This window comes from Amphiprion ocellaris, chromosome 16 (genome assembly GCF_022539595.1).
Source record: "Amphiprion ocellaris isolate individual 3 ecotype Okinawa chromosome 16, ASM2253959v1, whole genome shotgun sequence".
Taxonomy (NCBI): Eukaryota; Metazoa; Chordata; class Actinopteri; family Pomacentridae; genus Amphiprion; species Amphiprion ocellaris.
The window spans coordinates 8,129,651-8,157,257 of record NC_072781.1 but is presented as its reverse complement, the minus strand read 5'-3'; the positions used below and the strand labels follow the sequence as shown (position 1 = coordinate 8,157,257).

General features: G+C 39.6%; 1 protein-coding gene and 1 long non-coding RNA gene across 4 annotated transcripts; one reads left to right on the top strand and one right to left on the bottom strand.

Annotated features, from left to right (window-relative positions):
• Window positions 1–4,740: 4,740 nt before the first annotated feature.
• On the bottom strand, window positions 4,741–19,776 carry LOC111588576 (uncharacterized). Its single transcript, XR_008604345.1, has 4 exons — window positions 19,677–19,776; window positions 17,790–17,934; window positions 16,189–16,267; window positions 4,741–15,505 (listed from the first exon to the last, which is right to left on the bottom strand). It is a non-coding gene; the product is annotated as an uncharacterized LOC111588576 (long non-coding RNA).
• fas (Fas cell surface death receptor) lies at window positions 19,133–26,566 on the top strand. Of its 3 annotated transcripts, none has more exons than XM_023299020.3 (9): window positions 19,133–19,291; window positions 19,708–19,847; window positions 21,612–21,746; window positions 22,429–22,546; window positions 23,236–23,303; window positions 23,434–23,520; window positions 23,700–23,737; window positions 24,022–24,040; window positions 25,319–26,566. In XM_023299020.3, the coding sequence occupies exons 1-9, from the start codon at window positions 19,236–19,238 to the stop codon at window positions 25,612–25,614; spliced, it is 957 nt and encodes a 318-aa protein (XP_023154788.2). In that variant the 5' UTR covers window positions 19,133–19,235; the 3' UTR covers window positions 25,615–26,566. The 3 variants fall into 3 exon arrangements, with proteins under 3 accessions (XP_023154788.2, XP_023154786.2, XP_035799127.2); XM_023299018.3 differs by having other exon boundaries at window positions 23,431–23,520; XM_035943234.2 differs by having other exon boundaries at window positions 19,144–19,291; window positions 19,733–19,847; window positions 23,431–23,520.
• Window positions 26,567–27,607: the final 1,041 nt, after the last annotated feature.

The following is a 27,607-nucleotide window of genomic DNA, read 5'->3' as shown; positions in this document are numbered from 1 at the left end:
GTTTTACTTTCAAAACCTCTTAATCTAAGTCTTTTGAAAAAACTGAACATGTTGTCCTAGTTGTGACAGAGCTAAGATGATAATTTTGCTAAATTAAAATTTTCTGTAGCCAAGGTAACATTAGCAAACACATTATGTGTTGCTTGTCTTCCATGCAGCACTATCTGTTTATTGATATTACATTGTTTGTTGTGTTGTTGTTGGAACACATCCTCTCAGCAACTAAACTAAGCTAAACTAACAAACTAATGATTTTGCCAATTTAGCAAGCTCATTAGCTTAGTAGCTTTGTAGCACCTATGGATATATTAACAGAGCTTATAACGCACAAACTGTGGCCCAAAAAGAGCCAAATGTTTCCTTCTAGACTGCAATTATAAAGGAAATGTCTGTAACGCTGTTGACAGAACACCTCCAACTGCAAACAAAGTTTTACTCGTTCTGTCAAGAAATATAATCCATTGAGGTTTCATATTATCTGGAAAAAATTGTTTTACTTTAATAACATCCTCTTAGTCTAAGTCTTTTGAGAAAAAAACATACTGCCTTATTTGTGACAATGTTGCTAAATTACAATTAGCAAGTTTATTATATGTAGTTTGTTGGCTGAGTTGTGCCATATAATTGCTGAATTTACACTGAATGAGCTAAGCTAACAAGCTAAGGTGTTTGCCAAGTTACTTTTAGCTAATTAGAACATTTTATTTTCCCCTTCTGTAACCATTTTAACGAACTAAACTGTGTGCAGTGGGTAAAAAACTAAATATGGAGCAGTAAGCAGAACACCTGAGAGGAAAATAAGCATCTCCAGAGAGGTGTACAAAGAAATTTGGCTACCTAAAACCCCATTTAGAGATAATATGGGGGTCAAGATGTTGGTTATCAGCTCTCGTTTTTTAGCCAAGGTTTCTTCATCAGGGTCTGTGAGATGTGGTTGATGCTTAATGTGACTCCCCTTCAAAATAGGCCAATGTGTGCTGACTGTTTCAATTAAGAGTTGTTATAATGGAAAGCAACGAGGAATATAAAAAATTGTTATGGAAAAAATTACAGTTCCTACAAATGAGCAAAAATGATGGTAGAAAATTGTTGATTGTGTCAGCTAATATGTTTATTTTACCACTCAGGGACTTCCAATGCCTGCTGCACATTAGAGTTGTTAACGTCATACATTTTAACATGATACCCAAGAAATTTGTTTAGGTCTGACACTGTCCTATAATGAAGGATACGTGGAAATCCCTTTCATCAAATCAAAATGAAACTGATGTTACTGACTCAATATTCTGTGATAAATTCGACCAGTCAATTTTCACATTTGTGCTCCATTAGCTGCAGTACCAGCAATGTAAAATGAACTTGGCAGCACATCAAGACCAAGCTTAAAACATAATTATGCATTTTCTGCATCACCAACTGAATGCATGGAGGTTCCCATGGCAATTCGCCTGCTGTGACTGCATGGATTCCGTCGGTGGGATTACGCTGATGTACAGTTCAAAAGTTTGCAGATATAATTTATTCCCTGAGCTGAGAATCTGCATTACTCAGAATATCATCAGTAAAAGATTTAGTGAAAGGGCTTCTCAGAGTCGATTTAAATCCCAAACTGAACATAACCTCCTTTGCAGCAGGTTAGCTGTGCAGCATCAGTTACCATGGTGATCTAGCCAATTTAAAAGAAAGCCAACTTAGTGACAGTGAAAACTTAGGCTTTAGGCTCAACACACCTCGCTGACCCAATAATCTGTTTATAGTACACCCCTCAGGAGCTATTGTGACTGACTATACAATGCTTTTTTTTTTAATTTAAAAAGTAATTGTACCATTTTTCTTTCTTTAAAATGTACCAACAGAGCTACAATAACAGAACAGAGTTGTCAACAATACTGTCTGGGAGTCCTGTTAGACTTCAAATGTAATGTACCTCTTTTTTTTTTAGAAAGTATTTAAGTCTTTTTTGTTTATTTTAGACTGTGCAGTCTTTGTGGCTGTCTGGCACTAGTTAGCTGCCAGCTCACCATCATCAATTTGACAACTAGCCCAATATTTGGCAAAGCCACATGCAATGTTCCAACAGATGTGACCAGAGAGTGTACTATTTAAAAAGGTTAATGGGTTAGCGGGGTATGTTTAGCCTAAAACCAGAGACGTGGCTCACTTTTAACCAGCTAGATCTCCATGGTAACTCTGTATATTCAAACAATACCATTAATTTCACTGTGATTTGGCAAGAAACTGAAGCGCTTCCCTTGTATCCTTCATCGTGAGACAGTGTCTGACCTAAATGCACTTTGTGAGCATCATGTTTAAATGTATGACGTTTAAATTTCAGAGCTCTAATGCACAGCCGTCTCATTAGAAGTAAGCAGCAGGCGTTAAGTGCACTGAGTGGTAAAATACATACATTAACTTACTGATTAGCAGTTTTCTATCAGCATTTCCTCTCTTGCATCATGTGCAATCACCGCACTTTTTACATATTTGTATATTCCTCATAGCTCTCCACCATAACAACCTGTTTCTCTTGACTGAAGTAGGGGGCACATGATCGGTCCATTTTGAGTCACAAGACACGTCAAATACCCCTTTTTATGGAAGCGTTGACAGAGCCTGATGAAAAAGTTGATAATTACCATCATTATACCAATTATATTTGTTTGTCCTATGGTTTTAGGTTTTGTTGAGCCAGTTTACACCAAGAAAGCCTGGCTATGTCAAACCTGCCTCTTATTACAACCCTCGGGCCTTAAGTTCTAACTAACAAAGTCAAAAATATGACATTGGATCATTAAGTTTTGAACATGTTAACATACTGAACATCTTTGACTTTTCCATAATTTTTGATTTTGGCTTTTTTTCTGGGCATGTATGGCCCTTTGTAGTCTACGCATCAAACTCCCTTGAAAAGGGGAAAAAAAAGAGCTAACAACAAAATACTGAGATTTAAGCATAGTATTATGACCAAATGAGGGGGTGGGGGAGCATGCGTGGGGGTCAGTCTGGCCTACAAAGAGAAGATAAGCCCAAGCTGGTAACCCCATTTCCCTTCCATCTGTTGGTAGCAGTTGTAGAGCATGGCTGCACTCACCAGGACCTGGCAACCCATCCCCCAAGCCCTCTTTCTCTGGCTGACTGCACAGCTGTGTTGCGTTTGGATTAGGCCAAGAATAAAACAGGAAGTAGAAATTAAACAAAAGCTTAAACACACACAGAGACACACACACTCTCGCACAGGCACTGTAAGTTACTAAAGATTTAGCAGCAGCAGCAGCGCGAGTGACAGCCTGTGGAAAAAGTACACACACCCACACGTGTGGACCATCGCACTCGCAATCACACACACACATACACGTATACAGTGTATACTACAGTTTGAACAAAGTCATACTCTGCCTCCAACAGGCTAACATGAGCCCAGGCAGAACCACAGGCGTATCATTTCTCTGTGCCCACACTCAGGCTCAAACATATGGTCTTTTTACATGCTAACTGCCTCTCGCTTCTTCATGGTGGTCTGCTGTGGCGGCCGGTGAGGGAAAGCTCGATTCAATCGTTTTTGCCGGTGTAATAATGCCACTATGGAAGTATTCTGCTTATGAGATGACACGCAGATGTTTTATTCAGAACACAAATGACTATGAGTAAAATAAAGACAACATAAGTTGCTGTGATTCAGACTGATTATCATCCAAGCTGGTTCACTTCTCACAGGATCTCTTTTTGAATTAATCTGCCACGTAAAAGCTGGAATCCCATCTAGCTTTTCATTGATGGTGATTAAGACAAATATTAAAACAATTACTGCCTTCTTCAGCATTATATTTAATGTATATTGTAATTTTAATCAGTGTTGTACTTATTTTTATTTATACTTCAGGGTCAAAGAACGAAAAAAGTACCATCTAAACAGCATAAATTTGAGAAAAACGTTCATAAAAAGTAGCTTGATCACATGGACTCATTATTCTGTCTGCTGTGAACTTGGTCCCACTTTCAGCAAATCCTCTGCATGGTTTCTCTTTCTGTGTGAAAGCACCGAAATAGCCCGGCGATAGCACACATGAACTAGGGTCAATGAGGAAGTAGAATTGGGAAGAAGAAGAGGGAGACGTTTGGAAACACATCGCTGTGCATGCGTACATATGGTGCAGCACAGAGTCAGATTAGCTGGCAACAACGTGCATTTGATGGAAGTCCATTAAAGTGCTTCTCGTCATGAGTTGGACCAACTGTTAATGAATATACGGTAAATGTTTTCAGATGTTATTTTTTACTGTCAAGACCTGAGTCACCTAATGAGTCACACTGGCTCAGTTTCTGTGTGTGTGTGTGTGTGAAGGGAGAGTTTTTGTTGACATGGATATGCCAGCATGCTTTGTCAGTCTGTGTGTGTGTTTATGTGCGTCTTCATGAATAAGAAAAGCACATGGAAACACTTACTGTATTGCTGTCGCCACCGGCCCCTCCCCTTCCTCTGCACACACACACGCACGCACGCACGCACGCACGCACGCACGCACGCACGCACGCACACACACACACACACACACACACACACACAGACACACACACACACACACACACACAAGTACTTATTCTTTCAATGGGATCAATGAAGAACATATATGAGTCCATTGTACTGAAGAATAGCATAGCCAGAAGCAAATACATTGAAAGAAGCTTTCCCATAGTGCTCTGCATGCATGCGTACACTACCTTCAAAAGTTTGGACACACCTTCTGATTTAATGTTTTTTCTTTATTTTCATGACTATTTAAATGTAGATTCTCACTGAAGGCATCAAAACTATGAATGAACCCATATATGTGTTGTAAACAAAAAAGTGTGAAATAAGTCAAAACATGTTTTATATTTTAGATTCTTCCAAATAGCCACCCTTTGCTTTGATTACTGCTTTGTACACTCTTGGCATTCTCTTGATGAGCTTCATGAGGTAGTCACCAGAAATGGTTTTCCAACAGTCTTGAAGGAGTTCTCAGAGATACTGAGCACTTGTTGGCCCTTTTGCCTTCACTCTGCGGTCCATCTCATTCCAAACCACCTCGATTGGGCTTACATCAGGTGACTGTGGAGGCCAGGTTATTTGGCGCAGCACTCCATCACTCTCCTTCTTGGTCAAATAGCCCTTCCACAGCCTGGAGGTGTGTTTGGGGTTATTGTCCTGTTTAAATAAATGGTGGTCCAACTAAACGCAAACCGGATGGGATGACATGTCGCTGCAGGATGCTGTGGTAGCCATGCTGGTTCAGTGTGCCTTCAGTTTTGAATAAATCCCCAACAGTGTCACCAGCAAACCACCCCCACACCATCACACCTCCTCCTCCATGCTTCTTGGTGGGAACCATGCATGTAGAGACCATCCGTTCACCTTTTCTGCGTGACACAGAGACACCAAAGATGGAACCAAAGATCTCAGATTTGGACTCATCAGACCAAAGCACAGATTTTCACTGGTCTGATGTCTATTCCTTGTGTTTCTTGGCCCAAACAAATCTCTTCTGCTTGTTGCTTTTCCTTAGTAGTGGTTTCTTAGCAGCTATTTGACCATCAAGGTCTGATTGGTCAGTCTCTTCTGAGCAGTTGATGTAGAGATGTGTCTGCTGCTAGAACTTTGTGTGGCATTTATCTGGGCTCTAATCTGAGGTGCTGATAACTTGCAGTTTCTGAGTTTGGTGACTTGGATGAACTTATCCTCAACAGCAGAGGTGACTCTTGGTCTTTCGTTCCTGGGGCGGTCAGTTTCGTCATAGCACTTGATGGTTTTTGCAACTGCACTTGGGAATACATTCAAAGTTTTGGCAATTTTCCGGACTGACTGACCTTCAGTTCTTAAAGTAATGATGGACTGTCGTTTCTCTTTACTTAGCTGATTGGTTCTTGACATAATATGGATTGTAACAGTTGTCAAATAGGGCTGATGACTGTGTACCAAGTTGACTTCTGCACAACACAACTGATGGTCCCAACCCCATAAAAAAGGCAAGAAATTTCACAAATGAACTTTGACAAGGCACACCTGTGAAGTGAAAACCATTTCAGATGACTACTTCATGAAGCTCATAGAGAGAAGGCCAAGGGTTTGTAAGGCTGTCATCAAAGCAAAGGGTGGCTACTTTGAGAAATCTGAAACATATTTAGTTATTTCACAATTGTTTGTTACCTGCATAATTCTATATATCTTGCTTCATAGCCTTGATGTCTTCAGTATGTATCTACAATGTAGAAAGTAGTAAAAATAAAGAAAAAACATTGAATTAGAAGGTGTGTCCAAACCTTTGACTGGTAGTGTACATACATACATACATACAAGCAGCACAGCAAACATTCACACCCACATTTCTACAACAGGAACTTGCATTGTGTTTAGCTTAGGAACCCAGAAATGAAAAGTGCTCCTGCCACAATGTCTTTTTATGCATATCTCTGGGGATTTGTGCACTTGTGGAAATGTACATTCACACACCAGAGTCTATATGAGACTTTACTTTGACAGGCTCTGTTCTCTACCTGACTTTTACCCTGAAATCTTAGAGCGGGTGTAATCCTTCCCCCGAGCCACCTCCTCCTCCTCCTCCTCCTCAATCTTTTCCCTCTCTCCATCTAGTGTCATCAGGAGGGTAATATGAGGCATATGGGTGCTGATGACAGTCCCTAATCCTCATGCTGATAACTGATAGTTACCCGCGCGCTCCTCATCCGCATCTCATCCTTATATGCCAAGAACAAGGGAGGAAGACGCAAGTGTGTCTGCTGATACTCTCAGCCTCGACGTCGCTCCACTTTCCCAGCTGAGAGTCATTATCTGAAATGACTGATGTGAGAACAACTGATGGACAAGACCGATATTAGTGTTTGTGCTGGAGAGTGAAAGTTAGAAATGGTACTTCAGACTTTCAGACTTCCAGAGAAGAGAAACTGCTTCAGGGTCTTACACTTCGTGAGATGCATCAAAACAGCAAGTACTATATCTTTAGAGCTTGTGGAGGATGTAGTCAAAATCCTGACACACTCGAGTTCTGGGGGTTTTAAAAGGGTTCATTTTTATTTGTTTCCAGCGCATTAACTCTCAACTGACCACTTTCAGTCAATGATATGCCAAGAAACTGGTTGAAGAGCATTTTGGTCTTCCAGTGGTTTAAAATGAGCTTGTAAGTGCATATCCACCCATATATTGCTATGCAAACATCAGAACTAGAGACTGCAAAGTTCTTCAAATTAATTGCTATATTTCTGTATGTCACATTTTCTACAGGCTTTTTTTTTTTTTACTGTGTGAGGTTTTACTGGTGCTCTCTTCTTCTGCAGTAGTTAACAGCATCCAAATGATGTACAAGCACCAGGTATTTATTTATATAGATATGCATGACTCCTACTATTCCCATAACAGTTGTGGGTGGAAGACATGGGCAAAATAAATCTTTTCAAAGCCCATTTTTCTAAAAATGTGGTTAAAATTTTGCTATATTTGGACAGAAACTTGACTTAAGTAACATTAGCTCAATGTGGCCACGAGTGGTGATCGCAAGATGGTGGTCAATTTAAAGGTCCTATTTTGTCCCCCTTCAAAGCAAATTAATGTCAGTGGCACATGTCCTCAGAATATGTCTTTCAACTTTTCAGTGAAAAAGAAAAGCTTGGCTATGTTTTTAGTTCCTGTGTATGGAAAGTTAGTCCAAAGAGGTCAATTTCACAGTTGGCACCATGACTGAATGACAACAAGACTACATCCTCATAGTTCTGACCTGTGGGCATACAGTCAAAGGTAAATGTAACAGTAGCCCCTATAGCTGCTCAACATGCTCATCAAACCAAGGATTTTTCGATTTTTTGAAGACATTGTCATCAATAATAAAAGTCATCTACTGGATCTTCAGTTCCTCTGGTGCTAGTAGTGCATGAAGACTCCTGCGTTCACTCTTGCAGCCAACAACAGTATATTTGCTCATGGCTGAGACGTTTTCAGAAGTAGCGGTAGTTTTCTGAAACTACTTCCAGAGTCAAAATAAACTGTCAAGACTCAACAGAGGGAGTGGCAGGAAAGGATAATACACGTCTACAGTTTGCTGACATTAGTTGCCACCATAGCTAAAGCGTTAGCGTTAGATTGTGGCGGCAAAACCCCTGAGTATACTGATGTGACCAGTTGATGTTTTGTTTGTAAGAGTGGGGATGTGTCAAGTCTTTTCTAAAATCTTCACATTACAGAGTGTGGCAGTGATGTTGGCGCTACACCAAGGCTTTCAACCTTTTACTCTGATATGATGCAAAAAGGAGGAACTACAGACCTAATGATCTTTTTTTTTCTCTTGTAAGAAAGAAGAGCTCTGTAAACTCTAGGTTTAGTTTAAATATACACATAGCAGCAGCAGTAGTTTGGGGTTAAGTGTTTTGATTAAGGCACATTTAAACAGTTTAAGAAATACTGTTATTTGCTTTCTTTTGAAAGTTTTTTTTAAGAGTTTAGGAGCTAAATGCGAAGATTGATACCACCCTCTTCCCTAAATATGGTTATAGACAGCTTAGCATAAAGATCAACACTTCTTTAGGTAAATAACGTTATATTTTGTTTATTATTGGTTCAAACTATGAAAATGACTTGACAAGGTGATCTCCTAAAGATCCCAGTTGTTGCCTGGCCAACTGCGTCCATTTTTTTATGCTAAACTAAGTTAACAAGCAAGAAAGCAAATAAGCATATTATGTCCCCAAATGTTAAGATGTCCCCCTAAACATGTGGACAAGATAAGAGAATGGTTGCAGAAAGATTTCCCTGATGGTTTGTCGATTTCCTTTTAGATGTGAGTATCACTGGCTGTTATTAAGAACATCTTTTCCAGCAACAAACATCTTGTGTAAACCAAAAATCCTTCTACTACTCTGTGTCACAGTATGGTATGCATTTATTTAAACCTTCTTGACATACCTGTAAACTACTCGTCTGCAGATGTTTATCAGTAAAGCCTGTCGGACGATACCACTGGAAAAAACAGCGGGCGCTGAAAATTTCTGGGTTGTGTATGTACATACTTGTGCAAACAAGTGACATACTTTTGGAGGCCTAGTGGATGTCAGTCACGGGAGTGGGTAAGCATGGTCCATCCTCTCATTTAGAGCCTGCCAGTCAGACAGCTACTCAACCAGCCCTGAAACCAGCCAGCCAGAGCTTTTTAAAGGGCCTGTGATTTGACAGAATCCCGGGGGGTGGGGGGGGGACTGGGGGAGGATTAGGATTAGCAGCTGTTTCCCCTCAAACAGTGGAGAAGATACGCTATAGCTACACCACGCTGATGGCAAATTAATAGATGAATAGAACATGCGTGCGTCGTCTCAGATAATATGCTAAAGCTCCCCGCTTCATAAATAGCGAGGAAGGTGTCCTCTTCTTGAACCCGACCGTGTGGATCTGCTGTCACACTCACACTGAGTAACGGGGAGGAAAGCAAAGGCATATTGTGGCCGTGAGAAAGGTTTAAAACATCATCACTTTAATCTGGGAGCACAAAGCCAGCTACAGATTATGCTTCTGCCTCTCAAGCGATTCTGCTGCAGATCCGGTTTAGATGACCCCCGCTAACACCCTCAGAGACAGGGGCTTTTAACCCCAAACAAACACTGATAGCAAGCGGCTATCAAATGAGAACACACAGCAAGCGTGCACACGCATCATCCACATTCATGGCATGCACACAGGCTGTACCCACCCACAGCATCCAAAAACACACATGCAGGGACACACACACACACACACACACACACACACACACACACACACACACACACACACACACACACACACACACACACAGAGGACACCCAGAGCACATGCTCACAGCGGCAGACAATAACAGATAAACACACAGGCTTATGTCAGTTCCACTTGCATCTACTTCAGGCTATTAAGCAAGACACGAGAAGCCCAAACTGCGTAGCTAACAGGTTTTTGAGGTAAAAATGACACAATTGCTGGTGTGAGGAGACAGCACACAATGTGGCCCTAAGAGTGTCACATACACCACCTGAAGTGAGGATGACATCGCTGTGATGCTGAAAAGTTGCAGCAAAATAAGGGCACATGTGAATTACCAAAAAAGTTTGAAAGCTGAACAGAAACTAAAGTCTTCTGAACTTGTGTTACCTTTATTAAAAGAGCAGAGGTACACTGACATGACGCACACATAGATTTTTACTCAGTTTCTTTCAAACTAGAGCACCGACCACACAATTAGCACCCTCTGAGCTAACGACTAGTCTTCTCTATCACTTATAAAAACCCTGGAAGGCAACACTATTTGCACCGAGAGCTCAAATTCTACCCTGTTCTGAACTTCCCTGCATGTCTGTCCAAATATTGAAATATTTCAGCTCATGAGATTGACAAAGTCTGTATAATTTACAATATTTTCCTTTTAAAAAAAGCCAGCTCATTCATGTTTCATGGGAAATATGCATTATTTAGGTAGTATTAACATTGAACTAGAAGTTAACCTTTGCTTAAGAGAGACAGATGCAGTGCAAATGGAAATGGAGAGAGGGAGAGAGCGAGATACAGGAGAGGAAAGGGATATAAAAGTGGAGTAAATTCGACAGCGGTTCGCCACAATACACTTGAGACCTGATGGATGAGTCAGAGAGGAGATGGCCGTGTCAAAGAAAATTATGAAAGCAGAAGACACAGAAGTAACGGAGGGGGGATTTTAATGCTCAAGTAGCATTCTGTTTGAACCTAGGCCTCTATTTTGAACTCGGTGGATACAATTTCTAACAATGTAATCATATCTCAGTCAGCCTCTTCATGTCATGTGAACCAATGCTCATGGAAAAGTTGGCGTGACAAGACTTTGCATGTGTTTTTTTTCTCTCTCTCTTTTGGCCAGTTTTTGCCCAACACTTTAATGAGCCTCAAACTAATTGGTTTCACCCCCCCACTCTCCATTTAAACCATTTGTGTCTTCATGTACAGCAGATCTGGCAGATTTTTTTTTTTTTTTTTTTTTTTTTTACAATTGCAAAGCTAAACCACTCAAACCGCATGGAAAATGTCCCCACACCCTCAAATAACGGTTACGTGTGTGTGTGTGTGTGTGTGTGTGTGTGTGTGTGTGTGTTGCTGTGTGTGTGAAAAAGAGAGAGAGAACGAGGTAGAGAAAGACAGAGTGAGAGCACACCCTGATGCTTCCTGTCTCCAAATAAAGATTCACATGTGCGTGTGTGTGCATGCAGTTTAAGTGTGTGCACAGCAGCACGTATCAGCTCCTGTCATCAAAAAGTTAAAAAACTGCTGACATATTTAAATTAATGTCAGTGCAGACACATACACACCAACTTATGACACTGCCACTCCCCAGCTGGGTGTGATGGTGTTTCTGTGTGAGCTCCAGATGAACCCAGACAAGAGAACGCACCTTAGAGCCACTGTGCGCTTTTTCTGCAACACAAGATTTGTCCAAATTTGATGGAACACATGACAGAAGCGATCAAGTCGTACATGGCCCTGATGCGATGGCAGTGATGTAAACACATCACTCCTGCACCACAATAAAACCCCCAAATCACCTTCTTTCTGAATGATTTCAAGCATGACTTCCATCAAATAGAGAATGACAAACTGCTGAGGTTTCATGTCTGTTCACTTCCTCTGTGATTTCTCGAGAGAGAGAGAAAGTTTGTCTGTGTGGCAGAAAGAGAGAGAGGCCCTATCTGTACTTGAACACTCACCACTACCACAAATAAGTGAGCGTGATTCATCACTTCCTTCCTATCAAGCATGAATAGTGCAAGAGCAGAGGGTGTAAACCGAACGCTACAGTTCAGAACACCAGGCGCTCCACCCCTCTGCATGCATGCATGCAAGTGAGCGTTGTACTATGTCTCCAACATGAGTTTGCGTGCGTCTGCAAGCGTGCGTGACTCTATCACATCCAGCGTTTTTTACTTACACATTAAGTCAGCTTAACAAAACTGCAATTCACCAGCTTTTCTGACAACTCAAGTTCTTATATGACAAGTGTAAAGCTTCATGTGTTCTGTGTGTGTGTGTTTGTGTGTACGTGCAGGATATGTGTGTGCGAGCGGGCCTCCGAAAAGCTCTGCTCTCGACCTCTGGTGCCATCTGCCAGTGACAGGGCAGAAATGCAAATCAGATACAGTCAGATAATACACCACGCTCGCTCCTTCCATTAGAGCAGCCTACAGAAATAAACTAGGTCAGACAGACCAGCAGCCAGCTGTGTGTGTGTGTGTGTGTGTGTGTGTGTGTGTGTGTGTGTGTGTGTGTGTGTGTGTGTGTGTGTGTGTGTGTGTGTGTAATAAGGCACATGCGCCTCTCTTTGTGTGGGGAGACAGCTATATGTGTGTGTGGGGGATGGGTTTTGACTTAGAATTGAGGGTTCATAATATTCTCACTTGTGATACTGCACACTTAACCGTCACAAGTAACGTATAGACAAACGGCAGCTCATCCAGTCAGCACTCCTTTTAAAGATTTCAGACTGAGGAGGCACTTCTAGGCTGTGTGACAGGGCAAAGGAGCTGGGTGACAAATAAAGGCTCTTATCTGAGGCTGAAATTAGACCACAGCCAGAGCGCCACTGATAGGGAGCGTATTAAACTCTCGAAAACGAACCTCCCGGGAGGGTGATGCAACGAAGAGGCAACGCTGGCGTAATGCAGACAGATGCGTCCTCCTCTCTCATATCGCTGCGACGCCTCTGAATTATGAATGAGGCCCCATGCATGTCTTCAATGCAAAAGGCTTCTTCTCTTCGTGCTCACAATATACTGTTTGTTTTCGTTAATGCCTCACGCTCAAATAGCAGCCTCCCATATTCGCTGTTTGTTGTGATAAAAATCTTAAAGGTTCACAGCGTATTTGAAAGGCAATTTGAAATCCCCTTTGTCTGAGTACAGTCAAAGTGTGCACAAAGCAGCTGGCTTATAGGTGCTGATCTAAGACAATTAGATTGTTTGGTGTTGCATTCGAGGAGCTGAACTGATTTATGATTTACAGGGATACAGCCATTTTCTGGGGCAAATACAGTATTTGATCTGCTAGTTTAAAGCATCATTTCCTTCATTTCATATCCCAGTATTAGAAATTCACACTGTAATAAAACCTGTCAGACGTAAATCAGGGTTTATCTAAAATATTTTCATAAATGCGCAATGTCGCCTATCACTAGTTTTAAATCTGCTACTGTTGGGAAATAAATCTAGATTCGAAACAAGCCTGTGAAGTTCCTTTCTACTCGTTCTATGTGATAAACGTGGAGCAATATGAGCTGAATAATAAATGACTGCATGCCTTTCAGAATCATTTCAAACATGGGCTTTCTATTTATAGACGCTCAAACATTTCCTTCTCCAGCTAACTTTCTCTGTTTTCTTTCTTCCTCCAACTGATTTCAGGCACAGATTGTAAATTCGGTCACAAGGGAGGGTCAATGATTCTCATTTCCTGCAGCTTGGTCCTCTTTAACAAAATGACTCTCCACTCCCTGAATTCTCTGAAGTTCCTCTGAGATATCTGCAGCTGCTTGTGTGTCCCTGTGTTTGTACGCATGAATCCGTGTGCACTTACAACCAGTTTGTAACGTGCATGTGTGCACCGTGGCGTGTGTCTGTAAAGGCATGCGAGCATGAAGTTAGACGAAAAGGTGACATGAGATGAAAAGGTTAATATTTTCCAGGCTGGTGGGTGGGAGGTGATAGCTTTGTGTGTTCATGCAGTGTGGGTAGTCTCTGTGTGTGTGTTTCAATCTGCATTTATGTGTATTTTCTGTGTGGGCGAATAAAAAGTTTCATGTTAAGTATTTCTATGTTCTCAGAAAGTGGATTAATTTCAGTGAAGATGCTGCAGGAGGTTATGTTTGTATATGTCACTTATGTTTGTTAGAAAATCTGAAAAGGCTGCCAAAAAACTGCACATGTGGTGGAACATTAGGTGAAAGGTCAGAAAAACGTGCTGTCTTTGCTGCTAGTCCAGTAATTTATGAAACGTTTCTTTTCATTAGGAGAAACAAAATTGGACATTTTAACTAGCGTCTTATGAATTATTGAACAAAAATCTGATGCATGTATCACTTTGTTGTTAGAGTAACAAAATAAAGACACTGCACAGCCATTGGCAAAGTTACTGAAAGTCAAATTATGTAGTTAGTGTTGCTCATTTTTTTCAGCTATGTGTATAAATGAAGCCAAAAACCCTTCATCGACTTAAGTTTAAACTGGATTTCGCTCAGTACTATTATTTAAGTGTATACTGGCTTGTCACAATATCTTTTTCATACAATTAAACTTAAAATTTCCATGTATCCATAGCAAACCTTAAATCAATAACTGCTGAATGAATTGCTCAACTTCTCTGCTCATTTACCAGCTAAGTTTCGACACACTCTCAGTCATAATGTTCAGTGTTTAGGCCTCGCTGTTGACTCAGTATATTCACTTTATGAATTTCTACATATGCTGCCAAAGTAGCCTTTGCCTACAGGTATCTCTGGTTGGGAATTTCTGAAGCCGATCTCAATTCTGTACAAGTTTTAGGGACTACGAGGATCACAACAGTCACATATTCTGTGCGAGGGCGGACTCAGCAGTGAGAGAGTGGTCGTCCTTGAGGACAGGATGGGAGGACGCCCTTTCATATAATGGTTTAGACAAAGGATAAATGAGTGGAGTGGACCCACTCTGAGGACAGAGAGGACAGGTAAAGGATGGGACATGCAGGGCTGGCATCAGATCGGCCTACAGGCTCAGCTCAGCCTCTCCCTGCTACTGCTCTGTTTCCATTAAGTCTCTAACCGGATTTTTCCAATTCCAACAGTCCCCCCAAAAATCCACCTCTATGGAATATTCAACCGGCATTATTCTTGTCTTTCCTCTGGAAACAAGACATCCAATCTGCCTCCTCACCATTGTCTTGCCACCAGACAGCCCAGTGAATGAACGCTCTCGGCCAAATCCCCCCTTTCCATGTGCAGACGCAGACTCCATTGCCCACAGATACACTCAGCTCTAATTAGGCAGACCGCTGGACGTGTTGCTGGGGGAAATCTCTCTGCACAGACTTATCATCTGGTGGCAGCTTTACAGATTTACGTCTTTTCATCTAGTTTGTGTGGATGTGTGTAAGCCGGTGCCGGGGGAGAGAAAGACAGGGAGATATTTCAGCTGTGTTTGACAGTTTAGTGATGAACAGATTCCATACTTCTAATATATGCCACAAAACAAACCCTCAAAGAGATGTGGCAGTGTGAATGTGTGTGTCCGTGCTGCAACATGTTGCACAGCCTTGCACAGCCCTGCTTGTTCGTGCACTTATACAGAGTGTACAGTATGCTTCACATCGACAGAACTTGCTGAGCTTTCCCCCGAGACCTGCGTCATCAGCACCGAGGTTATTTCCTGTAGTTGAAGAGCAGCATGACTCTTTTCCTGTTCTGTGTGAAGAAGCATCGGTTTGTCCCACCAGTGCCAGTTTGGTCTACAGTGGGCACACAAGCAGTTAGCAACATATAGTTCTTTCCTCGCGTTTTTTTCTCAGTCAAGATTTCCCAAATAAAAATATTCCTGCCTCGTTTCCGAGTGTGAATCTCATCAGTCTTTTTAGGTTGAATGTTTAAAAAAAGCTCTCTTCAGGACACAAATGCACAACACTGTTATGGCAGTTGTGTTTAAATGTCAAAGTTGCAGTCGCATAGCTGTTCTGAATTAAAAGAGCAAAGCCGATATAGCTTTCAAATTCTCTCTCAGCGCATTCATGGATTATGATTACCACCTGTAGGCCTAACAGCTCTGGCTCCATAAAAGACAGCTAAATATAAATAAGAAGTTTCAACCTCAAGGGATTAAGAATGAAGTAGGAAACACTATTCCGCAACATGCATGAAATTTTAAATTAACAAATGCATAGTGTACTCAAGGGGAGACATTTCAGATAGTACAAATCGTGGCACTCATACATGCAACACAATTTCTGGAAAAACTTGTTGCTTTGCTTGTTATTTTGAGTTAACACTGTTGTGACCCAATTTCCAAAGAAAGACCCAGGGCATCGTGACTATAGTTAACTAAATCTATGAAACACACAGCATTAATGAACTTCAGCATACAGACAACTGCACAAGTTTTTTTTGTTTTTTTTTATAGAAAGAGAAGAGCTGTTACCTTGCTGGAATCATCTCCTCCCTCTTCTTCTGTTTCTCTGGGGAGGCTTTGCAACGCGGCCCCTTCCAGCAGCTTCCTCCTAACAACAAAAACATTGTCTTATTCTATTTTATTTTTTTTCCTTCCCTCCATCTCACTGGAGCTATTACTCTGCCTTATTCTGCATATGACCCGGGGGCGATGGGAGGCGGAACACATTGGCCGTGGATGATAATGCCGCTCCACGGAGCAGAAATCTATGAGCTGCAGTTCTCTGGTGGCGCTTTTGCAGCTATTTGGTTTTTCTGTAGTACAGCAGAATGGAAGAGAGTAATGCTCTCATTGTGGCCTGCTGGTAACATTTTCATGATATTATTACATTAAGCATGAGCCCACATAAAACAGAGGATGAGGCACCAAAACGCATGCATCTGTGCCGGGAAGATTACGCAACCACTTGCTTATCTTAAAACTCAGCAACTGAAAAAGAAGATTTTACTTCCCAAAATGTGCACTGCATGATGTAGCACAATGACTTTTTCCACTCTGAGAATATATGACTGGTATTTAGCAGGTATAATGACTACGTGTTTCCCAGAAAATGCGCAAATTAGCAGGAAACACAAAATAGCAGCTTAGGGTAATGGGGTTATCTTTAGTTTTGCAGACATTTGTTCAAGAAGAATAAATAAAAGAAAAAGAGAGAGTTGATTCGATGTTGGTTCTTGCTGAAACATCACCAGAGTTATTAGATTTCATTATGAGGAGGTCATGAATGTGTGTGCCAGATTTTCTGACAATTTATTAGGGGCTATTGGCATAAAAATGTAATATCGGTCAATATCGTTAGCGTTTTTTTTTTTTTGCCTATCATGAGAAAGCCTTGTTGCATTTGAGAATGCATCCAATGGGGTATCACAATAAAATTAGGCATGATGTGTTAATTCCATGACAGGAGATATATGATGTTACCTAAAATTTGTGAAATAGCCCACACATATTGGTATCGGTATCGGTTGATATTAGAAATTGAGAGTCGGACAATATTGGCATATCGGTTATTGGCAAAAAAAACTATATTGGACATCCCTACAATTTATCCAAATTTCCTTTATCATCACAAATGTAAGAACATACAGAAGAAATCAACAAATTCATTACCCTGCATCCTCTGGGGACCGAGAATGTCCGTGCAAAATTTCATGGCCACCTCCCCAGTAGATGCTAAGATATTTCAGTCTGGACTAAACCAGTGAGCTGATCAAAAGGCACAACTAAATCCAAGCTGCTACTGTGAACAAAATAATTACTTTCTAATTGTCCTGCAACACCTGTATGTGTTCGTTTTGCTCCATCAGTGGGCGACATGAGCATTCAGAAGCCTGGTTCAGAGCCAACACTGGGACTCAGCGGGACTACAAAGGGCTGAAATTTGATGCACATGCAAAAACAAGCAAATCCCACTGGAGTTCTCCTTCAAGTTAAGTTTTTATTCCCCAGCCAAACACTTTCTCCCCCACTTTTGTGAAAAGATAAATTTGCTGTTAACTACATTTGGCAAAGATCAAACAAATATGGCATTTTTTTGGATGTGTAGTGGAGGTGAGGCATGAATTTCTTACGTTAGGTTCACTGACCGTGCTGCTCCGAAGGGACCTCATGAACGTAAGAAAGTGTTAACATGGAGGAGAACACATTTCTTTATCCAGCTGCGTAGAACCTCGCTCGCCTGCATCGTCGTATTTTTATTTTTATTTGCCCGATTTCCTGTTCAGGAACAAAAATAAGATGGGTCTGAGTCAGTAGCAGGTCATGCCAGTACAGCAATGAAAAATGCATGTTTTAAACTTCGCTTTTACAACCCAACAAACATGTGTGCAGCTAATCCAAATAAATTATATTTAAAAAATTTTGTTTTGTGCTTCCAGCTGTGGTTTGCAGTTATTACATTTGATCTAGTCTTATTTAATTTTGACCAATCCTCTTGCAGTATTATGATAGATTGAGAATCTCAACATATAATGTAAAAAGTTTAAAGTGCCTTTTGAATTGAATTATTTAAGCAATCGTTTCAGTACACTGGAAGAAGAAACATTTTATTGTATAACAGAATCCAAACCCTCTGCATTTCTAGCAGACAAAGAGCAATAACACCACCTAGTGGCATAAATTGAGTTTAGCATGTAGTCGTCTGCAGATTGAAGAATGGCTGCTTCATAATAATCATCTTAATTACATAACAATTAAAATATATTGGCTTTAATCTTTCAAAAAAATCAAAGGCAGCATGACATATTCAAATAAAACAAAGAGGAATACCAAACAGTGAATAAAATACATAAGAAAAGTATTGATCTTGCTCAGAAAGTTCATAAATCACATTATTTTTTGGAACTCACATAATTTTGCCGCATTCTTTACTGCAAATGTTAATTTTTTAATAAAGAGGAAGCCTAAAAGCGCTTCTAACAAGAACCACCATAGAGGTCATTGAAGCTGAAAGTGAAAAAAACACTGCTTTTGAATCTAGATAATTAATCTGAGTCATTTTGAAGCAAAAATAGTGTAGAAAATGTTTCACGTGAAAATATTTGCTTCTTTTCTTTACTAGTTGTCATCAAAAACTTGTCACTGCAGCCCAACAATGTGATATGTATGTTGCGGAAGCCAGTTTCATGTGGAGGGAATTTTCTGTCAGTCACTTTTCATTCACACTGCAGGGAATTGGTTTTTGTGGGGCTTTCCAAAAACATAGCAATGATGCAATTGGCATGAATAAAATACACAATACAATACAAACATGGTGGACATATACAGTAGAAACTTGCACCTTTAAGTGTTTTGTATTCAACAGTTTTATCTGTAGATTATCGTGTGAACTAGACTCAGTGTATAATTGACAGCTCAGTGTTTGGTGACAGTTGAAACTTCGAAAGTGAGGAAAAACACACCAACGCCAGAAATCCCCGCATGCGCAGTGACTTCATTATCAAGGCGGTTACTGTGTTCCTGATACAACCAGAGAAGGGCAAATACAACGTAGAAGGAGTTTTCTAGCTACTAACACGATGCTGATGAGGGCTCCTGCGTTGTTTACCATCTTATTATTCCTCCATGTGTCACTGTAAGTAAAGTTAAACATATTACGAGTGTAAAGTTTGTGTGCTAGTTGACATTTGTTACTACGCGCTGTGCCAGATATTGATGTCTTGCTCCTTGTTTAGTGCTACCTTGTTTTAATGAACGCTAACGCTACGTTTATAGTTAAAGGCGACTTCAAGGTTAAGGTTGGGTGGTGGTTAAGTTAAATAAAAAACGATTAGTTCGGGTTTAAGGCATATTAAGGTGGACTTTCCGGGGAATCAAACTGACGGGTTACAGAATTCCCCGCAACACCTGAATTCAAACTTCGACAGTGGCTGTTAGCAAAGCGTAAAAAACGTTCGTTAGGAGACTGTTTGGGTTTAGTTTCAAGTTATTTTGTCAAACTAATATGTGGAGTGACTTACTTTCACTTTCGGTTTCTGGCTCGTTTCTTAGGGCTTTTTCTTCTGCCTCACCCCAGCCTGAAATGTCAGCGTCCCCGCGTTCACTGAAGGAAATATTCCGTAGAAGAAGACAAGCATGCGCAGATGGCACGTACCTGAATGACGAGAAGACCTGCTGTAGGTGTGCTGCAGGTGAGTGTCACAGGTGACATGTGGTCTGGAAGGGAAACATTAAGATAAGTTAGACATTTTATTAGTCACTCATTCTTATCATTTCATTATGCAGGACATTAGAGAAGAACTTTAAAACTCATATACAGTATGATAAGTATGATTCATGTAACCCTCAAATGAATGATAATCAGGAACGATTACACTACAGTCAAAAAACATTGAATGTATTGTGAAAAAAGAAATGTATCTGTACAAGTGCTGATATTTATTGCTAAAAATGCACATATATCAAAGTCAAAATCCTATTACCAGCTAAAAGGGTTATTCATATACTCATAATACATATGCACTGCCTGTCCAAAAAAAATTGCACTCTCTAATATTTTACTGGACCGTCTTTAGCTCTGAGAACGACACACACTTGCCGTGGCATCGTTTCGATAAGCTTCTGCAATGTCACAGCATTTATTTCTGTCCAGAGATGCATTAATTTTCTACCAAAATCGCATATTGATGATGGGGAAAGTCGAACCACTGCTCAAAGTCTTCTCCAGAACATCCCAAAGATTCTCAATGGGGCTGAGGTCTGGACTCTCTGTAGGCCAATCTATGTGTGAAAATGCTGCCTCATGCTTCCAGATCCACTTATTCACAATGTGAGCCCCATCAATCCTAGCATTGTCATCCTGGGACATTCCCATGTCATCAGGGAAGAAAAACTCCATTGATAGAAAGACCTGGTCATTCAGTATATTCAGGTAGTCAGCTGATCTCATTCTTTGGGAACATAACGTTGCTGAACCTGACCAACCCCAGATCATAACCCTAACCTCCACAGGCTGGTAGGCACTAGCCATGAAGAGTGCATCACTTCATCCGCCTCTCTTCTTACCCTGATACGCCCATCAGTTTAGAACAGGGTAAATCTGGACTCATCAGATCACATGACCTTCTTCCATTTCTCCAGAGTCCAATCTTTATGCTACCTTGCAAACTGAAGCCCTTTTTTTCTGATAAGCCTCACTGATCAGTGGTTTTCTTAAAGCTACACAGCTGTTTAGTCCCCATCCTTTGAGTTCCCTTTGCACTGTGCATGTGGAAATGCTCTTACTTCCACTATTAAACATAGGTACGAGTTGTACTGTTGATTTCCTACGATCACCTAAGAGTTTGTTCCGACCATATTTGTTCCTCGAAGATGATGGTTCACCACTATCCTTCAGGTTTTAATAACACGTTCGACAGTTTTCTTAACCAGATTTTTGTAGTTTCAGAAATCTCCTTAGTTGTTTTCTTTGCTTGATACAGGCCAATAATTTGACCCTTCTGAGACAGATTAACATCCTCTCAATGACCACAGGAGATCTCTTCCAACATTGTTGTTTAAGAAATGAGAAGTTCCTCACTGCATCAGCTAGAGTTAAATAAGTTGTTGCAGCTGAAACATATTCATCACTGCAGTAATTATCCAATGGAAGGCTCTTACCTATTTGCTAAGTTAAATCCAAGTGTAAATTTTTTTTTGGACAAGCAGTGTATATTCGTTAGTATATTAGTTTGTGGGTACAACCAACACATAGAATTTGGGTCCCAATACAACCAGGGATACAGGTTAGTGAGTGGAAATGATAATCTTTACCAGGAGCACTTAGCTGTTTAGTATAAATTTGACCCAGTTTAAAGCATTCTGTAGCGTATAAGGACAAGAATAGGTGGTACAACAATGACTTGTTTGTATGTGGCTTCATGTGTGTGACTTTCTCATGTGTCTTCACATTGTAGGTCAGCGGGTCAAGAAGCACTGTACTACAAATCCACAAGATGGACAATGTGAGCTCTGCGAACCCGGTACCTACAACGATGCCCCTAATTTCCAGGAGACCTGTCAGCCCTGTACCTCCTGCTCACAGGACAATGGTACAGACACGCCGTTACACTGCTGCCTCTTTTAGTGTCAGATAAACTAAAAACAACATTAGCAAACAAAAAAAAATCCAGTTTGACCTGTATGACAAGCACAAGTGGTACTATAACATTACTGATGCCTCTGTGTATGACAGAGTGAAGGCTAATCGGTGTAGTTCCAGGACCAAACAGTGTGAGCTATTCATAAATTTTATTATTTACACCAGGTTTTCTTATTGTGACATGACAAAATGAGGAGGACACACTACATACCATAAAACGCAAAACAGTAATACAGTATCTATCAGCAGTTTGACATATGAGACATAATGATACTGCTTTTCTTTGTTTAGTATTAGCATAAATTACATGAAGATAAGTTTTTTTGAGATAAAAAGTTCAATTTAAAGACATCAACTTGAAAATGTGACAGTCATTTTTGACAATTTTCAAGCATTTTCTTATGCAAGCTACTCCCAGATTAAAAATCATGGTGTAAAAATCAAGTCAGCCCTGGCTATCTAATACAACCAAAATATTAAACAAAGTTTCAGTGTCCAACGCAAACTTTTATGTATTGCAAGTAACACAATATGTTTTGCTTTGTTTTTTTTTAAGATAAATTAAGCTTGAAGCAGTGTGGAGTTCTGTTAGCTCCTGGATTGACAGTTGTATGACTTTACTACCCTTTCAGCAAATTTAGAGGAGGACTCGCCCTGCAGCCCTGCCAGGGACACAAAGTGTCGATGTAAGAGTGGACACTTTTGCGACAGAGGCGTAGGAATGTGTAAAGTCTGTCACCCTTGCAAAACGTAAGTTCTGCTCCTTCAACTACAGACTCAACAGCTGTGTCATGAATTCTGATTTTACAAAGCTTCTAGACATAATGCAGTCCAGTGCACCACCACTATCCACTTTGACCTCAATAATGAAACAGAAGTATCACCTTTTTGTAAAAGTTTTGTGAAAGTAGAATTCATGTATTGAGCTGGATTGCATTGCATACAGTTGTTCCTAATAAAGTGTTCAGTGAATGTATGGCCCAATCCCAATCTTCCTAGTCACAGGCTCGTGGAATTTGAGGCTCACTAAGTTTGTGAATGCTTTGTTTTAAAGATAAATTTAAAGATGTTCATAGATTTCTTGACTTTTAGTAGTTTTAATGTACGTATCACACTAAAATGTCACAAACACTAAGTGATCAGCCAAGCAGCTAATGAAACACAACTTCAAATTCTTTTTTTTTTTTTTTGTTTCAGTGGCTATGTATTGTTTCCAAGTAACATGTGCTATCACTATAATGTGTCCTATTCTTTCTTCTCATATCATTTCCAGCCCTCACACACAGCTGTGATGTTGCTTGAGTCTGTAACGGTTTAGTGTTAAGGCCTCGGGGTGGAGATTGGTATTGGACCGATGTGTATAGCATCTTAAAAATGTCTTCTGAATTTTTTTCTCGTCCAGTGTGTCACTCATGCTTCTTTTTTTGTTGCGGTTCAAGATGTGAATATGGCGTTAAAAAAGAATGTACAGACACCAGTGACACAGAATGCCATGAAAAAAGCAGAGGTAGGTTCTAGTGAAACGTTACAGCACTTAAATTAAATCATGATGGCTTTAGGTAGTGCACTGCCATCATTTATCAAGAGAAATTGCTGTAATAAATATATCAATCGTTGTTATCTTTGTGTTTCAGTAGTCATCATAACTGTTTCCGTCATTGCTGTTCTTGCGGTTGCCGGAGCTGTTATTGGAGGATTTCTATTTTGGAAAAAGAGAAAAGAGAGTGAGTATTTCTACTACTGTCTGACTGTTTATATCGGACCACCAGAGGGCACACGATCCTAATGCATTCCTAACTCTGAACAGCACTGAGGTTTCAGTCAGAATTCAGATTTTAACAGAGATTTTGTGTCTTCAGAGTAGTATTTTTGTATCTTATTCTTTGAAATTTTATCTCATAAGTGAAAAGGGACCCGGCCCCGGCCCCGGACCCTGCTGAGGTAAGTTGGTGCATGACCTGCTCTAAGTTGTTTATCTAATTGCTGTTGCACACATTTACGTACACATGGACATGAATCATAAACGCTTTTCTGTCTCTCTTCTAATCTTGGCAAAGCTGCCCCTTTATGTACGAGGGACAGGTTAGTTGTGTGAAACCTTGCTGTCCTTGCTCATGGGCTGTTTAAGTGTTAGTATTGTCAGTGACGTGGTAAAGCTTGTGCAAACAGTTAATTTTATCACTGTGAAATTGAAAATTAACATTCACTCTACTTCTGCTTCACAGGAGAGGCCGCTTATTAGAGGTAAGAAAATCAAAACATGTTTTAATTGGTGCAGTATTTTAGCCTTAACTGCTATTTCTTCCCAGATGCAGCTTTTTACTACAGGAATGACCTCATAATCCACCTTTTTAGTCTTTCTTTTTCCATTGCGGCACACACACAGCTTCGAACATGACATTAACTCTGAGTCCACCAAAACAGCAACAAATAGTTACTGGATATAACTATGAGAAGTAGAGTAACAGCTATCAGCACTGAAGGATGAGTGTTGAAGTTGTCCGTTAATCAAACATGTAAAATAGAAATAAAGGCAAATAAACAGAGTTTTGTGTTATTCTGCATTTTGACACCAAGATTTTATTTTCTCTACAAATGTATATCAGTTTAAACAAAACAAAGAACAATGGAGGTTTACATTGAAGATGGTGATGCTTGAGAGGAAAAGACTGCTACTCAAAAAGGCAGAAAAAAATGACCTTTTTGGCCTCTCCGAGTTTAATCAGTCAGCATTTGCCTTCTCAGAATTCAACCAATTAGTGTCAAGATTTGCACTGCAGTAAATACCCCATATTAAGTACTTTTTTTTCTCCTAAAAATTGCCCTAAAAGGGGTTCTAAAGGGTGGGTTCTTGTGGTCGGAGCACACACAAAAGTTCCTGCAGTGGAAAACATGTCACTTCATGATTCAGCTATTTTGCTTTCTTTTTTGGTTTCTGTTTTTGTTTTGTTCCAACCAATTCCGAAGTAAGCAACACATTTTTGTGTTGACATGTTAACAGTTGAAGAGACACCCTGATTTATACCAAGTTGTTATTAGTGCAATTACCAGTTAGTGTAATCAGGAAATTGTAGAAAAACATGTTGACCAGTGCTTCCCAATGCCAGAGATGATGTCTTCAAATGTCTTGTTTTGTCAGCAAGCCAAATCATATTCAGCTTACTGTTGTAGAGACTTTTTAAATTTAAGAAGCTGGGATCAGAGAATTTTGATGTTTTTCTTTAAAAAGAAATAGTTGGTGCCTCATATAATAGTTGACAACTAATTGATTAATTAATGCAGTTCTGTTTATCTGTTTTCTGTAAGTTGATTTACAACAACCTGAACATTTCTTCTACATTTATTGACATTTTGGTTAAAATTTTACTGCTGCTATTTCTTGTTTTGTTTTTTTTTCTGGAAGGAGGAATATACCGTTATCTTTCTTAAACCAGCCAACAAAGTTCTGAGTAGCTTTGTGTTTTTTCACACCACCATGAAGTCATGTCTGAATCACTTTTTTTCCCCCCATGTTTGTTTCAGACCTGCAGCCGTTCCTGCCTGACATTGCAGAAGAGCTTGGATGGAAGGATATGAAAGATGTAGCGCAGCGTAGTGGGATGAAACTGGCTCGGATTGACGCTTGTGAACACGATTACCCACGCGACTCTCAGGAGCAGACGCATCAACTGCTAAGAAAGTATGTAGAGGAGCATGGCAGAAATGCCTCAGAGGACTTGCTCCAAACCCTTAAAAGAAGTGGCAAAAAGGACAAAGCAGAAAAGATCAGAGAGATGTTGTGTAGAGACAATCAAGATGGACAAAACTCTTCTGCATGAATTCAGTTCAGTTCAATTTGATTTATATAGTGCAGATTCACAACATATGCCATCTCAAAGTGCTTAAGGGTGGAAATAACCACCCTGAACATAATGAAATAAGACACTGAACAGTGCATGTATTTTTTTTTATCTGTTTCTTTTTAACATTGTGACTTGTGTCTTATGTGTGTTTTGATACGTGTTGCATGTTATTGTTGGAGCCTTGTCAAAGGAGAATTTCTGTCACTGTTTGGGGCAGACAGTAAAGTTCATCTATTCTATGGACCTTAAGAAATTACAAACAGAAAAGAGAAAACTTTCTGCTCTGTTTGTAATTTGTAGCTCATTGTAATTCCAAATGAGCTACGGTGGGAAGGAACAAAAAAGGACGAAGGAAAAAAGAAATGAAAAAACGCGATAAGGGAGGGGAAAACAAAACCTCCGATAGAACCAGGCTCAGGGAAGGTGCCTGTGCTGAGCAGTTTTTAAGTATATGCAGCACTGTGGGATGTGAGATGTTTACATGATAGATAGGATAGGATTTTATGTGTCTATTATGTGCAAATTGCTGTGTTAAAGAGGACTGAAGTGAAAGAATCATAAAAATAAATAAATTTAGAAATTAGTAAGTGTCAGATGGGTTATATTTCCTTACTCATAAGTTGTGGTAAAAATTAAGATCATCTACTGCTGATACACATTTTTCAGATCATCTGTTCTTCAAAGGAAAACACCCTGGAATATCTTCCATTTCACAGCTCTTAAATAGTTCTTCATTTATTGCCCTTTTATAATTTTTTATTTTTGTGTATTTATGTTTGTGTTTTTATGTAATCTGTTGTTGACCTTTCCAGAAACAAAACCAAAGCCCGTCCCAGCACTGAAGGGCTTTGTGGTCAGATGTGAAATCATGAAATCAACTGTTATGTTGTACAAAAATCATAAATAAAAATCTATTTATAAAAAAACATATATTGAAAGCAGACAATTTAGAATTTAAATCCAGCTACTTTGGTTTGCTCCACCCTCTAATTTCTTTGTGAGGTCAATTTAACTTGTGTCCGTTTATATGACACATAATACGTCTTTGCCGACCTATTTCTAATAACTCACACATCCTTCTCGGCTTTGTCAGTATGATATTTATGATAAATGGTATTTTCCACTTAAAATGTGCAAAGCAGTCCTTTGAGAAATAACGGTTGCATTTAAGGACACATTAGCAAAGACATGAATTATCAAATCACTACTAAATGATAATATCAGTGTATTTTAATGGCACATGATGGTAGAACATTTAAGAAATTTAAGTTAAGAGTAATAGCATAATCAAAATATCACTTTGACACAAGATTAAAAAGACACAAATAACGACATTAGGAATTAATTTAAAATGATAGTTTTAAACATAACACACTGATTTATACAGTTCAAACATTTCTAATCTTTTACTCTTAACATTCGATACAGATACTCCACAATAAATTTATGTCCTCACAGTCATTCTTTCATGTGCCATCACTATTTTATAGTTTTTATTAAAAAAAGGATTTTATTTAATAGTTGGTAGGTAAGTGATTAATTGTGCAGTTTTATTTGTTTTCTGTAGGCTGATTTACAGCAAATGGAAGAATTTAATTTTTGCTTTTTTGCTGTTTTAGTTTTACTCCTGCCATTTCTCATTTTTCAGCTGTAGTTGTCTTTTTTCAAATCACTATGAAGGCCTTTCTGAATCTCTGAAGACATATATAACCCCATGCAGCTGTTGCATTTTCTTTTTAAAATGCTAAAATAATCGTGTACTAAAAAGAGTTTAACATTCCAACTTTTAGTAATATGTGAATATTATGAATACAGGAGGAAGGCTGGATTTCCTGAATGTTTATGCAATAGATTATTCTGTTAAATAAATTTTTTTTTTCCTGATAAATGAATTAAATACTTAGGTGTAAAAAGTCACAGAATTGTTAGAACCCCACTATGGTTACAAGACCAATCCCAATATTCAAAT